At 38.8% G+C, this 17,621-nt stretch overlaps 1 protein-coding gene and 1 non-coding gene across 2 annotated transcripts; one reads left to right on the top strand and one right to left on the bottom strand.

The window, feature by feature from the left end:
• Positions 1 to 4,242: 4,242 nt before the first annotated feature.
• On the bottom strand, positions 4,243 to 4,349 carry LOC147940878 (small nucleolar RNA R71). Its single transcript, XR_015562981.1, has one exon. It is a non-coding gene; the product is annotated as a small nucleolar RNA R71 (small nucleolar RNA).
• Positions 4,350 to 5,567: 1,218 nt separating this feature from the next.
• On the top strand, positions 5,568 to 9,676 carry LOC147940877 (uncharacterized). Its single transcript, XM_087458300.1, has 4 exons — positions 5,568 to 5,992; positions 6,917 to 8,858; positions 9,019 to 9,510; positions 9,659 to 9,676. The coding sequence occupies exons 1-4, from the start codon at positions 5,568 to 5,570 to the stop codon at positions 9,674 to 9,676; spliced, it is 2,877 nt and encodes a 958-aa protein (XP_087314426.1).
• Positions 9,677 to 17,621: the final 7,945 nt, after the last annotated feature.

Genomic DNA, 17,621 nt, shown 5'->3' with positions numbered 1-17,621 from the left:
TGGTGAATGTATCGAACTGGTTTAACTAGCTGGTTGACATGCGTCGTTGCATGCGAAAGTTGAGTAACAAAGTATGAAGACTTTAGACTTTCATTCTATGAGAATAGCTTGTTAGTTCATTAGTGTTTCGTAGTTGAGAACCTAGACCGAAATTAGTATTTACTTGTTAGATCTTACACTTAATATTGCTTAGAACCATGAAAACCCTGAGATGACTCCCAAAACGCCCAACGCCTTAGTCTTATAGTTTTAAACCGTTTATTTATTTGCAATAGTTATTAGGAAAACCAAAACCCCAATCTCTTATTTAGTCTTAGCCATAGTTCTTTCTCTTATAATTCAATTTGTGTTAGCTATTACTCTATGTGGGATCGATCCTAAAATACTACACTGATTAACTGTGCACTTTTAGTCGTTGTGTAGTCTTTCCAGGTAAAAGATTTGGAGTAAAATTCTACACACATCATTAAAGATTGGCCATTTAGAATTAATATGAGAATATAATTGATTTTCCTAATAAAACCATTGATGAGCAAAATTACTTTTTACAAAGAGATTTGATTTACTAATTTTGTGAACTTATCTAAACTTCTTGAACTTGTTTTTAAAGCTAATTTTTAACATTGAATTTTACAAAGAGATTTGGATTTTCTGGTTTTAAATTTAGATAATATTTGCAGTAAGAACTGATTTATTTTACAAAAGAGTTTAGAGTTCTAGATCTGATTTTAATTGCTTGAATCCTATTTATTTATTGATATAATATCCTGTAATTTCCTGAGAAATTCCCTAGACCTAGCTTTTTAATACCTTGAACATTCACATCTTTTATTTAATATTTTGCATTGCTTTTCTTAAAATAAATCAACTTGTTTAGCGTAATAACAAAACTCTATAATTTATTGTGTGATCTAGAGTCCATGTGGAATTCGACCCCTAAGTACTACAGTGATCTCTTAATTTGAGAGAGTAGCTCTAGGGTTTAATTTGAGCATATCAATAGAATTTCTAAGCTTCATTTCTGAGATCAAGAATAGTAAAATAATCATTAGAGTGTTAGCCAAATAAGAGAAATCGTTAGTCAAGATCATAATTCCCAAAGACGAAAAAAAAAAAAAAAATTTGAAAAATTCGACTCAAACTTTATGGTTTTGACTGACACAACTAAAACTCAAAAACAAAAACGTAGTTAGTAGATAAACTCCCCCATAATTAAACAACATTGTCCCCAGTGTTATCAAGCCTAAGATTGGCAAAAGAAAAATAAACAAAAATGAATAAGTATTGAAAGCTTGAACCAAAATTGGATTAACTCATATGTGATGGTGGTGTTGAGCGACACCAATAGTGGTGTCGGTCGACACCTTCTGCATCTGCAGAGTGTTCGCCCAAATCCCATAGTTAGTTGATGTTAATTTGTGTCCCTCTCAATCCTTGGATGTTAGCACTGCTAAGAATCACTCAAACACAAGATTAAACGCAACATGATAGATAGAAGTTCATAATTCAACACTAATTCAAACTGACTCAAAGCAAAAATAAAAATGACTCAAGATGGAAAAGAAAAACCTATGAGTGGGTTGCCTCCCACTAACCGCTTGGTTTCAGTCATTAGCTTGACTGTGTCGGATCTCAGGCATCCGGTAGATCGGAAAGTGGCAATGTATGCCTCCGAGAGAATGTCCTCTTCATTCAAGGTGGTGTATAAGCTTTAGGTGCATGAGGTCTGCCAAGGATGTGAGGAACATGACCAAGGCGGGACTTAGGGACTGGTTTGTTTCTTTTATGTCCTGCAAAATCATCAACAGAAGAAACAAACGCTCTACGATAATCTTGTAGCTTGGTTAACTACAAAACAGTTTTTCTACCTTTGAAATTCTTATGGATTAATGGAGAAGGTTTGGGTGAGGAAGATGTGTACCTTTGCTTTACCTGAGGACTCTGGAAAGTGGAGTGGGGAGTTTTCTTTTTAGAAACAGCCTTATGACTTGAAGCATCAGTTTTGGACAAGTTTGGGCTCGGATATGGAGGGGTGTCGACTGATAACTCTCTAATTTACATGTGTAAGACACCCTTTTCATCCATGTTTTGCATTATAAATACCCTAACCTTAGCATTTTTAGGTCCTTAACCTTATGAATTTGTATTTAGGCTGTATAGGGTGCTGCATTGTTGCATTTGTACATTTTAGATGAAAACAGGTGCTTTGGAGCCCAAAAAGCGGAAGAATGAGGTAAAACCTGAACATGTACCCGATGGAGTGATCGTGCGAGAAAAATAGTCTGAACCTTAATCCGACCGAAGAGGATCTGAGCGCAGGAAGAACAACCCGAAACCCTGCCCGAGCATTCACACGACTCGAACCTCGTGCATAGCCTCAAGCAGACCTTCGAACAAAGCTGAGCGGCTAGGTCAAAAGGGTTTCCATATATAAACCCCCTTCTTTTTTCTCGCCTAGGAAGCCGTAGACACTCACGAACACAGAGAGCGAGAGCTTCTGTGAGAGAGACAGAGAGCGATTTACACTTTTCAAGCTTTGTTAGGATTTTAATTTTACTTCTTTTAACTACTTTTTCATTGGCGATTATGTATTTTCATTACTTCAGTTTTCCTTTTTATTCAATGCAATTCTTATTCGTTTATGTTTTCATATTGTTTGCCATGAGATCTGAGTAGTGAATCAAGGTTTCTAAGGATGGGATAGGCGAGTATGTGTTCTTGATCGATTAGGATCTCTTAGCTTGATTGCTTTTATGAAATTTCCTTTCTAGATTGGTATGCTTAATGCTAGTTTCAGACCAGAGGTTGAGATTAGATCGAGGATGTTTTGCCATCGAGAGATGTTCGTTGAAATGCTTGAACCAACCAATGCTAGAGATTTACTCACTTAGCCTAAGAGATTAGATGTGTAAGGAATTTATTAACAATAATGAATCGGATTTTAATGCATGCTTAGTCATATATCTCCAATGAGAGTTGGGTAGGGAAGTGATTAAGGTTGATTTTTCTTACCACGTTAGTGGATTTGCAAAGTCTAGAGGTTCATTGTCTAGGGAATATTTTGCTTGAGACATGTGAGATATCCCAAATTGATCAGGAGCACTTATGAGTCGATTACCCTATCCTTAGGAGCTTTCGTATTTGATTGTTTGTCTTTTGTCTATAACTCGATCCTTTACCCAAACTGGAACTCGATCACCAGCCTTGTGTACACCCTCGAGTTGTTCATCTTTGTGTTCTTGATTCTTCAGTTATCCGACCACCCACTCGATCCGGTACTCGATTGCTTGCATCGTATACTTAGGTCGTGTGGTTCTTGTTTTTATTTCATTTTTGTTTACCTTAAGTTGATAGTCAAAAACCCACACCATTGCTTGGCTTGACTTGCATTGTTCTGATCATATCTTATCTGCTAACATCACAACCATTTGGATAGATAACCCTTTGTACTACAATTTCATAGGAAATTGATACCCTGGGTAAAAATCTTCTTATCAATTTGGCGTCTTTGCTATTTGGTTGAATTTTGTTTGTTACATTTAAGATTTTGGCACTTGCTATATCAAGTTCTTTTTATCTCATACAATTCCGTACTGACTTGATTACTTGCGTGTTTTGTTGTTTTGCCTTTCAGGAACAACCCGAGGACTCACCCGACCTGTCACTCGATCACCTGGATCGGGTCGACCTTCGTGTACTCACTCAGTTAACTGATTGTGCATGCAAACACGATCCAAGGGTATCCAACACTTGAGTCCTTTAATCGACAACATCGACAAGCCAAGGTTACTCCGACAACAACAAGCACAACAACCGCAACCAACAACAATTGAGGAGGTCATGAATAATCAGAATGGTCCACTAGCTCCTCAAGAGAGGACCAACATAGGAGCAGGAGATGCTCCATCTACTCATACTCAAAGGCATGGCACTGTGCCACCTGCTGTTCAAAACAACAATTTTAAGATCAAGGGTAGTCTCATCCAGATGATTCTGAGCAACAAGTTTTATGGCCTGTCGATGGAGGACCCATTGGATCATTTGGATGAGTTTGATAGGCTCTGTAACCTCACAAAAATCAATGGAGTTAGCGAAGATGGATTCAAGCTTCGGCTTTTCCCATTTTCTTTGGGTGATAAAGCACACGTTTGGGAGAAATCACTTCCGAAGGAGTCTATCACCACGTGGGAAGCATGAAAAAAGGCGTTCCTCGCCAAATTCTTCTCCAACTCCAGAACTGCAAGGCTACGGAATGACATCTCCAACTTTGTTCAGAAAAACAACTAGACGTTCTGTGAAGCCTAGGAATGTTTCAAGGGATACACCAGCCGATGTCCGCATCACGGATTCAGCAATGCTTCATTGCTAAGTACACTTTACCGCGGCGTAGTCCATAAGATTCGTATGTTGCTAGACACCACCAGCAATGGAAATTTTCTCAACAAGGATGTTGATGAAGGTAGGGACCTGGTGGAGAACTTACCCCAATCTGATGGGCAAAACGATGAGGAGTATGATTGCACCATACGATCATCCGGAGAGGACTATTCAACGTATAAGCGAGACATGAAAGCCCTCAATGACAAATTGGACAAACTCCTCAACCAGCAACAACATGTCCATTCAATCTCAGAGGAAGACCAGTTTCAGCAGAAAGATGGGGAGAATCCTCAGCTAGAGGATGTGAACTACATCAACAATCAAGGGGGTTGCAATAAAGGGTAAAACAACTACAAACCAAACCCTAATCTCTCCTACCGTAAACCTAATGTTGCTAATCCTCAGGATCAAATCTACCCATCCGCAGTCCAAGGGAACCAAGGACAGCCAAAGCCTTTTGTCCAATACAATCAAGGCTATGCTCCTAAGCAGCAGTACTCCAGCAATTACCACCAACCAATAGCACCACTTGGATTCCCACCACAACAATGATCACAGAACCAACCTCATGAGGCTGACCTATGCGGTTTGATCCAGCAAATCATCCAACGCCAAGCATCGACAACGATGGACAACGCCAACCGGTTTGCCGAGATGAGCACCAAGATCGACTCTAGATACAATGACATCAATGCTAAGTATGATTCCCTAAATACTAAGTTGAGATACCTCAAGGGCCAACCCATCACACAACAGCCTCAAAAGCATGGCCAGCTACCTGGTAAATCTGTTCAAAACCCAAAGGATTATGCTACTGCCCAGACAATCATTGTTGAAGATGTCGATGATTACCTCAATCAGGACAGTCACGAGTAATATGGGGAGGATATGGATCACAATGGGATCTATGAGCACCAATACTACTTATCCGAGTATCAACCTTACCCTGCATCCGATTAGACCGATTGAGTTGGCGATCGAGCACCAGCTCAAGAATCCCTAACTGATGCATCAGGCTGAATCTAATGCTTTACCCGATGATAGTGATCGGATGAGCCATCGGACAGACTTCTAGATGACAGATTGATCTCAACTCCCTTCAGCTGAGGAAGGGGAATTGGAGGAAATATTTAGAGCAGCTCTTGACATCCAATTAGAGGCGCTTCCTGAGCGTATGTCTAACCGGAATGCCCCCCCCTCCTAAGTTTTTGCCACCACACGCTCTTAGAGAGGAAATCATGAAAGAGACGGCTCCGAGGGAGATGGAAGTAAAGGAAGCTGTTAAAGAAATTGGGAATGCAATCCTGAGAAGTGGAGTGTGTTTAGATCCTGAACTAAGGATCAATGAGAAACTGGAGGACCCCGACTCCTTCACTCTGTCATGTTCAATAGGCCTTCGGATCTTCACCAATTGCATGTGCGATTTGGGAGCTTCAGTTAGTATCATGCCACTTTCAGTTTCCAACAAGATGGGTTTCAACAATTTTAAACCAAGTAGCCTATATTTGGTCTTAGCTGATAGGACAATTAGACATCCGCATGGTATCCTGGAAAACTTGCCTCTCATGATCGGAAGTGATATGATAATGGAAAGCAATGAGGATGATCAAGTGTAAGCTGAGCTTGTTCCTGAGGATGTTATGCTTGTACCAGTTGCACCAATGACAAGGGCAAGGACCAGACAGCTTGCTGGAGCTGTTCAGTTGATATTTGAAGATATTTGGAGCAAAGAGAACATGGGAAATTGTATTGGAGATGATATCTATCAAGTCCAATCCACTTTAAGCCTAATACAAGCCCAAGAAAGCCCAAAATAATCATTTTATTTTGTGGTAAAAAAAGAGTGACGAAAATAAGAGATACATGCATCAAGAGTCACTTTGGAAACATGCACCAAGAGTTGGGTCTTCATTCAACTTAGTATCTTTAATGTTTTTAGTTTCAAGAATAATCAATACTTGGCTTTGTGACCAAGTTTTCTATCCCTATATAAACACATGTAATCTCATTTGAGAAATCATTCAATCAAGAAATCTTTTATCTTTTATTTGAGAGTGGTTAACTCCTTTGTTCCTTTGGAACTTGTTCTTTCTCCTTGGTGGGTTACAACAAAGAGTTTTCGGTATATCAAGTGATTCTGCCGCACTTGACGTCGCCATTCATTAGCTGAGGATTGAAGAGTCGTTTTAAGAGAGTCTAGAGCACAAGGATTTTTGGGATTCGTCTCACGCCTTGTCATCTGTCTCTGTGAAGCTTCTATCTAAAGTTCCACCGCCTTGCTTTGTTTGGTTTGTTTTAAGAGAGTTTGGGGCATAAGGATTTTCGAGTTCATCTCACGCCTTATCATCCAGCTTCGCGAGCCATCGGAGTTCTAGGATTATCAGTCTACCTTGGGAGGATCACATCAAGTGGTATCAGAGCCCGCTCAAGGACTTTTGGTATTCTTGTAATCAAAACCTTTCATCTTCTCATCTATCCATCTTTTCATCTCTTTCTTTCATCTTCTATCTTTTATTTTCTTTCTTTCATCTTCCAGCTTCGCGAGCCATCGGAGTTCTAGGATTATCAGTCTACCTAGGCGTAACAGAAATGAAGAGGACGACTACTACAACCAAAGAAGCAATTCGTCTAGTGAGGGTCAAACGCGTCCAAGACGAAACAGAGAGGCTAGAGGGAGAAATGATGATGATTTGAGAGGGTTCAAACTGAAAATACCACCATTCTATGGAAAGAATGATCCAGATGCGTACTTGGAGTGGGAAAAGAAAATGGAGTTAGTCTTTAGATGTCAAGACTATTCAGACCGCAAGAAGGTTCAAGTAGCTGCTACAGAGTTTTATGATTATGCGGTCAATTGGTGGGATCAACTGGTTACTAGTAGGATGCACCGACGAGTCCAGCCTGTTGACACATGGGATGAATTGAAGACAGTTATGAGAAAGAGGTTTGTGCCCAGCCACTACAACAGAGAGTTGCATCAGAAATTGAGACGTCTAAGTCAAGGCAGCAAGAGTGTAGAGGATTACTTCCAGGAGATGGAGTCTCTTATGATTAAAGCTGATATTGAAGAAGAAGTAGATGCAACTATGGCGAGGTTTCTAGGAGGATTGGCCAGAAATATTCAAGATCAAATGGAGTTGCAGACCTATGAGGACTTGGAAGAGATGTTGCACAAGGTGATTCTGATTGAGGAGCAACTTAAGAGAAAGAACAATACTAGACAAGTCGCTGGTTCTTGTTCAAAGCCGAGTTACTACAATGAGGATAAGTCAAGTTTTCGGCATAGGACAGACTTCAAACCAAATGTGGGAGCTAAGCCAAATGTTGTTGGACAAGAGTCAAAAGGAAAAGCGGAGGCTACTCACACTAGGAACCGAGATATCCAATGCTTCAGATGTCATGGGATAGGACACTATGCTAGCCGATGTCCAAACCAGCGAACCATGATATTGATGGAGAATGGAGAGATTGAAACCGAGGAAGAGAAAGAATGTGATTCTACTTCATGTTTGGAAGAACATGAGGTTTGTGCTACAGAGGGGAAATTTTTGGTTACGCGAAGAGCTTTGGTGATGCAAGACAAGGTCCAGGAAGTAGAACAACGAGAAAACTTGTTCCACACAAGGTGTTTGGTGAAGGATAAAGTGTGCAGTCTTATCATTGATGGAGGAAGCTGTATTAATGTTGCAAGCACTATTTTGGTGGAGAAGCTGAAGTTGGACACAAAGAAGCATCCCAGACCATATAATCTTCAGTGGTTGAATAACCAGAGGAATATGAAGGTTAACCAGCAAGTGTTGATTCCCTTATCCATTGGAAAGTATGAAGATAAAGTGTTGTGTGATATATTGCCCATGAAAGCAAGTCACATTATGTTGGGAAGGCCATGGCATTTTGATCGCAAGGTTAATCATGACGGCTACACCAACAAACATTCTTTTGAGCACAAAGGGAAGAAGATAACACTAGTTCCATTAACACCACAAGAGGTTTACGAAGATCAGCTGCAACTTGGAAAGAACAATGTGAGTGAACCCCTAAACACTAAAAACCATAAAGAAGAGAGTGAGAGTTTGAGAAAAACCCAGCAAAAGGCCTTTGAGAGTAACCCCGTGAGACAATCTAACTTCTTTGTGAGAGAAAGTGAGATAATGAGAGCTTTATTTTTGGATCAACCTATCATTGTGCTTATGTACAAGGAAACTCTCATGAGTTTGACTAATCTTGAGCCGAATTTTCCGAGCAATATTGTTTCCCTTTTGCAGGACTATGAAGATGTTTTCCCAGAAGAAGATCCAGATGGTTTGTCACCAATTCGGGGAATTGAACATCAAATAGACTTTGTCCCAGGAGCTTCACTTCCTAATAGGCCAGCCTATAGAACCAATCTTGTGGAAACAAAGGAGCTGCAGAAACAAGTCAGTGAGCTCATGGAAAAGGGATACATTAGGGAGAGCATGAGCCCATGTGTTGTGCCGGTGTTACTTGTGCCAAAAAAAAGATGGTAGTTGGAGAAAGTGCGTGGAATGCAGAGCCATCAACAATATCACTGTAAAGTATCGCCACCCTATCCCTCGCTTAGATGACATGCTAGATGAGTTACATGGGTCTTGTGTGTTTTCTAAAATTGATCTTAAGAGTGGATATCACCAAATTCGTATGAAGGAGGGTGATGAGTGGAAAACTGCATTTAAGACTAAGCATGGATTATATGAATGGCTTGTGATGCCTTTTGGGTTAACAAATGCACCTAGTACTTTTATGAGGTTAATGAATAATGTCTTGAGAGCATTCATAGGAGTTTTTGTGGTTGTTTATTTTGATGATATCCTGATATATAGTCGAAGCATAGATGACCATGTAGAGCATTTCAAAACTGTTTTAGATGTTCTAAGGAGGGAGCAACTGTTTGCCAATTTCAAGAAATGCACTTTTTGCACAGATAACCTTGTTTTTCTAGGATTTTTTATGAGTGCACAGGGCATTAAGGTCGACGAAGAGAAGGTTAAGGTAATTCGAGAGTGGCCTAGTCCAAAGACGGTTTGTGAAGTCAGGAGTTTCCATGGTCTTGTCGGCTTCTACCGGAGATTTGTGAAGGATTTCAGCACCATTTCTGCTCCTCTCACTGAGGTTATCAAGAAAGACGTTGGATTTAAATGGGAGACAGCACAAGAAGAAGCATTTCAACTCTTGAAACAAAAACTAACTTCTGCACCTCTTCTTTCTTTACCAGATTTTAAGAAAACTTTTGAAATTGAATGTGATGCTTATGGTGTAGGAATTGGAGCTGTGTTGATGCAAGAGAAGAAACCGATTTCTTATTTCAGTGAGAAACTTGGAGGAGCAACCTTGAATTATCCAACTTATGACAAGGAGTTGTATGCCTTGGTTAGAGCGCTACAAACTTGGCAACACTATCTTTGGCCGAAAGAGTTTGTGATTCACACAGATCATGAATCTCTAAAGCACTTGAGAGGTCAACAAAAGCTAAACAAGCGCCATGCTCGATGGGTTGAGTTCATATAAACATTTCCATATGTCATTCAATACAAACAAGGTAAAGACAATGTTGTTGGCGATGCTTTGTCAAGAAGGTATGTGCTTATCTCTACTCTTGATGTTAAGTTGTTAGGCTTTGAACAACTTAAGGAGATGTATGTTACTGATTATGAGTTCAAAGAAGATTTCCAAGCTTGAGAAAAGTTTGCTCATGGAAAATACTTTCAGCATGAAGGATTTTTATTCTATGAAAATCGTTTGTGTGTGCCTAATTGTTCTTTGAGAGATTTGCTTGTCAGAGAAGCTCATGGAGGAGGATGAATGGGACATTTTGGAGTTGCCAAAACACTTAGTGTTATGCAGGATCACTTCTACTAGCCGCATATGAAGAGAGATGTGGAAAGGATTTGCGGAAGCTGTGTCACTTGCAAGCAAGCCAAGTCTAAAGTACAACCCCATGGTTTGTATACTCCTTTACCCATTCCTACTGATCCTTGGACTGATATTTCAATGGATTTTGTGCTAGGACTGCCTAGAACCAAGAGAAGTAGAGATTCTGTCTTTGTGGTTGTTGATAGATTTTCTAAGATGGCACACCTCATTCCATGTCACAAAACTGATGATGCTTCAAACGTTGCTGATTTATTCTTTAGAGAAGTTGTTCGATTGCATGGCATGCCTAGAACTATTGTTTCTGATAGGGATACTAAGTTCTTAAGCTATTTCTTGAAAACTTTGTGGTCTAAGTTAGGGACTAAGATGTTGTTTTCAACAACTTGTCATCCTCAAACTGATGGACAAACTGAAGTAGTGAATAGAACTTTGTCTACACTTTTGCGTGTTATCATTAAGAAGAACATCAAATCTTGGGAAGATTGTTTGCCTCATGTTGAGTTTGCATATAATCATTCAGTTCATTCTGCTACTAAGTATTCCCCTTTCCAAATTGTTTATGGTTTTAACCCTTTAACACCTTTGGATCTAATTCATTTACCTTTGAGTGAAAGAGTTAGTATGGATGGGAAAAAGAAAGCTGAACTTGTCAAGCAGATTCATGAGAAAGCACGACTCAATATTGAAGCAAGAACAAAGCAATATGAGAAGCAAGCAAACAAAGGAAGACGACAGCTGGTTTTTGAAGTGGGAGATCTATTATGGATACACTTGAGAAAGGAATGTTTCCCAGCTGAAAGAGAGTCTAAACTAATGCCAAGGGTCGATGGTCCATTCAAAGTCTTGAAGAAAATCAGTGACAATACTTACAAGCTTGATTTGCAAGGTAAGTACAAAGTGAGTTCCATTTTTAATGTTTCTGATTTGGCTCCATGTGTTGCAGATGGTCCAGATTTGAGGACAAATACTTTTGAAGAGGAGGGGCATTATATGATAATGGAAAGCAATGAGGATGATCAAGTGGAAGCTGAGCTTGTTCCTAAGGATGCTATGCTTGTACCAGTTGCACCAATGACAAGGGCAAGGACCAAACAGCTTGCTGGAGCTGTTCAGTTGATATTTGAAGATATTTGGAGCAAAGAGAACATGGAAAATTGTATTGGGGATGATATCTATCAAGTCCAATCCACTTTAAGCCTAATACAAGCTCAAGAAAGCCCAAAATAATCACTTTATTTTGTGGTCAAAGAAGAGTGACGAAAATAAGAGATACATGCATCAAGAGTCACTTCGGAAACATGCACCAAGAGTTGGGTCTTCATTCAATTTAGTATCTTTAATGTTTTTAGTTTCAAGAATAATCAATACTTGACTTTGTGACCAAGTTTTCTATCCCTATATAAACACATGTAATCTCATTTGAGAAATCATTCAATCAAAAAATCTTTTATCTTTTATTTGAGAGTGGTTAACTCCTTTGTTCCTTTGGAACTTGTTCTTTCTCCTTAGTGGGTTACATCAAAGTGTTTTCGGTATATCAAGTGATTCCGCCGCACTTGACGTTGCCATTCATTAGCTGAGGATTGAAGAGTATTTTTAAGAGAGCCTAAGGCACAAGATTTTCGGGATTCGTCTCACGCCTTTTCATCTGTCTCCACGAAGCTTCTATCTAAAGTTCCACCGCCTTGCTTTGTTTGGTTTGTTTTAAGAAATTTTGGGGCATAAGGATTTTCGAGTTCATCTCACGCCTTATCATCCAGCTTCGCGAGCCATCGGAGTTCTAGAATTATCAGGAAGAGTGGAGATTCCCACCGATTTCATAGTCATTGACATGGATAAAGAACCAAAAGATTCATTAATCCTCAGAAGACCATTCTTGGCAACAGTAGGTGTGGTGATAGATGTGAAAAAGGGACAGATCAGCATTGAGCATGGAGAGCACATCAAAAAGAAATTTGACATCAAGAATATAATAAAAAGGCCAACCATCGATGGTTAGGTTTTTTCCGTTCAAACGATGCCAAGGATAATCAAGCATTGCCAAGAAGTTCACATTGCCTTTGCTGTAGAACCAGGACAAGAACCGGAGAATCCGTTGAGTAAGTCTGCTACAATGGAGAGGATTCTAAAATCTCTCCATCCCAAAAACAATGCTTGAAAAGCATGAAAAGTCAATCTTAATGACTTGAAACAAGCTCACTTGGGAGGAAGTCACAAAGGTATCTTTTAATCTCTTCTTATTTAAGTATAAGATACTTTTACCATCTTATTTTGTTTAATTTGGATTTTACAATAGTTTTATGTTTCTCTAAGTTTCTATTAAAAGAAAAAAAAAATAGAAATTTTGGGGAACCCGAGGCGCATGATCGTGTTCCTACTCGGGTGGTGAGTAGTGTCCGAATTCCCCGAAACCCTAATCCACTCTCGGTGAAACCATAGTGGCTGCCTCTTCTATTTAAAGGGACCAAACCTCTTTTCCCCCAACATCACAAACCGATAAGCCCTCAAAACTCTTTAGATTCTATCTTTCTATTTTTCTCTCAAAGTTGAGTATTCTAAGATTTTCGATAACTAACCCTATTGATCTCGAGTTTAGCTTTTCGTCTTCTCAAGGATTCACCTATGGCTCCGAAGATCAGAACCTACAAGAAGAAAGGAACCACTTCTACCTCCACCGCTTCCTGAACTAGAGAAGGGAGCGACCTTGCTCGTGATCCCTAGGGACGAGATAACGTTTCGCATACCCTACCTATGAGTGGACGTTTCCAATCCTCCACTTGATGCTCAACCCGAGCAGATATTCGAGCACCCGATCGTGTAGACACCCGTGTTCGCTCACCGAGCCAGGTGGCGAGTGCCATCCGCAGATCTACACAATGTAGGGACCTGTCTACGTTGGAGAGAACAGTCACTAATCTGATGGAAGTCGACTCAAACGCCGACGGAGGAAGACCGGAGGAGAACTAAACCTCCTACTCGAGAAATAGAGCCCCGGTCGTGAGGGGGAGAGGCCGGCTTCCGAAAAGGCCAAGGAGGTGGCCGAGACAGCGGCGGAAGAAGAAGACCAACACACGGATGGTGAGAGTCCTGACCAAGAGGAGGAGCAGCGACAACGTACCCGGATGGCGTCTAGGAGTTTGAACCAGAAAGAAATCGAAACACCGGCAAAGCTATTCAAGGTTCTGCGAAAGATGAGCTTTGTTGGAACCCGCTATCCCCACCGAGAGACGATGAAACTGCTAGGGATCGCAAGAGAAGTCGAGTTTCTTTTCGACATGTGCCACCTGGGCAAGCTTATGCGGATTAACCTAGAAGCTTATGAGGAGGAAACTGTTCACTTCCTCGCCACCCTACAGTTGCACTACTTTGAGGACCACGCGAAGCTGCTACCCGATTGAGGGATCGGGTTCATCACCTTCTCAGTGCGCAACAAGGAGTATCGCCTTACCTTTAAGGAGATGGAGGAGATGTATGGTTTTAGGGCTGGTCACGGGGAAGCTGCAGTTCTTGATCTCAGAACTGAAGCTTAGAAAGACTATTGATATGCTCAAATTAAACCTTAGAGCTACTCTCTCAAATTAAGAGATCATTGTAGTACTTAGGGGTCAAATTCCACAAGGACTCTAGATTACACAATAAATTATAGGGTTTTATGATTACGCTAAACAGGTTGATTTAAATTAAGAAAAACAATGCAAAATATTAAACAAAAGCTGTCAAAATTCAAGGGATTAAAAATCTAGGTCAAGGGAATTTCTCAGGAAATTACAGAATATTAAATCTATAAATAAATAGGATTCAAGCAATTAAAATCAGATTTAGAACTCTAAACACAACTGTAAAATAAATTAGTTCTCACTACAAATATTATCTAAGTTTTAAAACCCGAAAATCCAAATCTCTTTGCAAAATTCAAGTTAAAAACCAGCTTTAAAAACAAGTTTAGATTTGTTCACAAATTACTAAGTCAAATCTCTTTGCAAGAAGTAATTTTGCTCATCAAAGGTTTTATCAGGAAAATCAATTATATTCTCATATCAATTTATTTTCCTAGGTTATTAATTCTAGGTGATCAATCAAGAATTAATATGAAGAACAACCAAAGATGAAGTTGGCAGAAGATAATAAATCCTAAATAATAACAGATCTAATAAACCATAAAAACCCTATGAAAACCTTGAACCTAATAGGAGATCTACTCAGACATGATCAATGAAACAAAAACCATGAATAAAATAGATATCATTAAGAAATTAAAAGAAGAAGTAAAAGAGTTATGAATCTTCTCTGAAGGAGTTTTAATTCTTCTCTCCAAAAGCTCTCTCAAAATCTCTCAGGGTTCTCTCTCAAAAGTTGCAGGAAAAAATAAAGCTTAACCCTAAACAATGACCTAGAAAACCTAATTATATTCCTAAATCACGTTCAGAGACTAATGATGCAAATATGAAAAATTTGGGACAGATTTGTAAATTTTCAAAACTTGGACTTCTTGTGTCGGCTTACTAGGGTGTCGACTGACACCAAGGGTGGTGTCGATCGACACCATCACTCTTGATTGTCTCCAAGTTGATTTCCTTCAGTTAAATGCTCTGAAATGTCCCAAATTACTCCAGTTTGTTCCATCCATGCCAAAATCCTACAAAACCTGTAAATACTCACAAAGAACCTAAAAACACATCAAAAGACTGTAAAAGACTCATTATATCATGGTTAAAAACCACAAAAACCATGATATATCAATGGTTTACACAAGGGGACCGGAAAACTAGCTTCTTCCATACTTCCATGGTAATTAGGCGAAGATGGAACCGGATTGAATGTCTTAAGGATGATGGTGGTCGCTGGTTGAAAAACCCGCAAGAGTTGGAGCAACTAGTGTTTAATTACTATAAGAGACTCTACTCTATGGATGATATTGATCAGGTGGTTGATAAGCTTCCTACAGAGGGGTTTCATACTTTGTCTAGTGAGGAGCTGAGGATGTTGAGTAAGCCATTTGTAGCGTTAGAAGTAGTGGAAGCTTTAAACGGTATGAGACAGTTTAATGCTCCTGGTCCATATGGTTTTCAGCAAATGTTTTTCGTCATAGATTTTGGGATGTATTTGGTGAGTCTGTGATTCGGTTTATCCAAAAAAAATTTGTGACTGGAGAGGTTTAAACTGGGATGAATGATGCACTTGTTGTCTTGATCCCTAAGGTCGGGTCTCCTGAGAGGATCACACAATTCAGACCTATAAGCTTATGTAATGTTCTGTTTAAAGCATTGACAAAAGTTATGGTTTTGCATTTGAAACCAGTTATGTCCAAGCTAATAGGACCATCGCAATCTAGTTTTATACCAAGGAGATTGAGCATTGATAATATTGTGGTGGTTCAGGAGGTTGTCAACTCCATGAAGCGTAAGAAGCGCATAAAGGGTTGGACGTTCCTTAAGCTGGACTTGGAGAAAGCTTATGACCGCATATTGTATGTTACAAATATATTCTTTACCACCTCCTAGGGAAATATCTATATAAACACATTAAACCAACTATTATATGTCTATTTATTTTTACTTTTGCATAATTTCTTTAATCACTAAAATTGTTAGTTCATGAAACTTCTCGTTTAAAAAATATATTACATAGTATACTAATCATTGATGTAACATCACAATAGTGTATGACCAACCATGGAGAGAACCTCGGTTCCGCCTTCCTCCCTTATGGATAGAACCTTGGCTCCTCCTTCCTCCTTTGGTAAGATAACCTTGCATGCGTCCAACCTCTTCCACTATGGAGAGAACCTTGGCTCTGCCCTCCTCGTGTGTGGAGAGAACGTGTTGACGTCTTTTAGCTATCTCAAAGTGGCATGCTCCAGCAACTAATAAAACTAAAAACTCTTTTCCAACGTCACAAAATCTTTTGATAGTAACTAATGTTAAATTTCCCAATGTATTCATGGAAGTGTCTTTGACACATCATGATGTAGTCTCTGTCCTGAGCTCCTATGGTTCTATCCAAAATGGTTTATGTTTTTCCAATCTATCTATCTATATTTGTTGTAAGTTTGTGTTTGATTAGCCTATTTTATCCAACCATTGGGTTGATAAGGTTCCACTCTTTATCTCCCTTTGGGATTGAATGAAAGGTAAATATTATGTTTGCATAAAAAAAATGACTATGACCAACCAATCAAGGTTGTGAAATTAGAAGAAATTAATTTGACATAATTAAAGAAATAATATAAAATTATAAGCACGGTAATATATGAATCTCAAATCAATGATGAAAATTTACTCATACTTAAAATTAAATATAAGTACATAATGTTATAATTTCAATTTTTTGAAAATTTATAATCTCCTTATAATTATTTTTTAAACAACTGTTTCATTTTTGTAATTTTTTATAATTATCTTTTTACATTAGTAATATTGTTTTAAACAATTTTTTTTTGCGATAATCTCAAATCCTTCCTATTAAATATTAACTTTCACACTTGTCAATATCTCAGATTAGTAACTTTACACGTGTCAAAATCTGTAAATTCGTGTCAAAATCCTGTAAATGTCTAACTTTCAAAATCCAATTTTATATACTAGATAAAGACCCGCCCGATGTGCGGGTTTAAAGTTTTGTAAATAAAATTAAATTAAAATTTGCTGTACGTTATTTATAAATTTAATTTTTTAATAATATATTGATTTATATCTATTTACAAATCTTTTATTTATATTACCATTAAAAGCGTATTTTTTACACCTAAACATATTGTATGTTACAAATATATTCTTTACCACTACCTAGAAAATATTTGTATAAATACATTAAGCCAACTATTATAAGTCTTTTTACTTTTATTTTTGCATAGTTTTTTAATTACTAAAATTATTGGTTAAAAAAATATTTAGAATAAAAAATATATTACATAGAATACTAATCAATGATGTATCATCACAATAGTGTATGACCAACCATGGAGAGAACCTCGGCTCCACCCTCCTCCCTTATGGAGAGAACCTTGCATCCAACCTCCTCCACCATGGAGAGAACCTTGGCTCCAGCTTCCTCCCTTGCGGTGATAACCTTGCGTCCAACCTCCTCCACCTTCCTTCATTGGGGAGATAACCTTGCGTCCAACCTCCCCCACCATAAAGAGAACCTCGGCTCTACCCACCTCATGTGTGGAGAGAACATGTTCACGTCTTTTAGCTATCTCAAAATGGCTTGCTCCGACAACCAATGAAACTAAAGACCCTTTTCTAACGTCACAAAATCTTTTGATAGTAACTAATGTAAAATTTTCCAATGTATTCGTGGAAGTTTCTTTGACACACCATGATGTAGCCTTTGTATCTAGAACGCTC

The sequence above is a fragment of the Camelina sativa genome, chromosome 7, assembly GCF_030686135.1.
Source record: "Camelina sativa cultivar CO46 ecotype springtype chromosome 7, ASM3068613v1".
Classification (NCBI taxonomy): Eukaryota; Viridiplantae; Streptophyta; class Magnoliopsida; order Brassicales; family Brassicaceae; genus Camelina; species Camelina sativa.
Note: the sequence above shows the minus strand (reverse complement) of the source record. Positions and strands in the feature narration are given on the sequence as shown.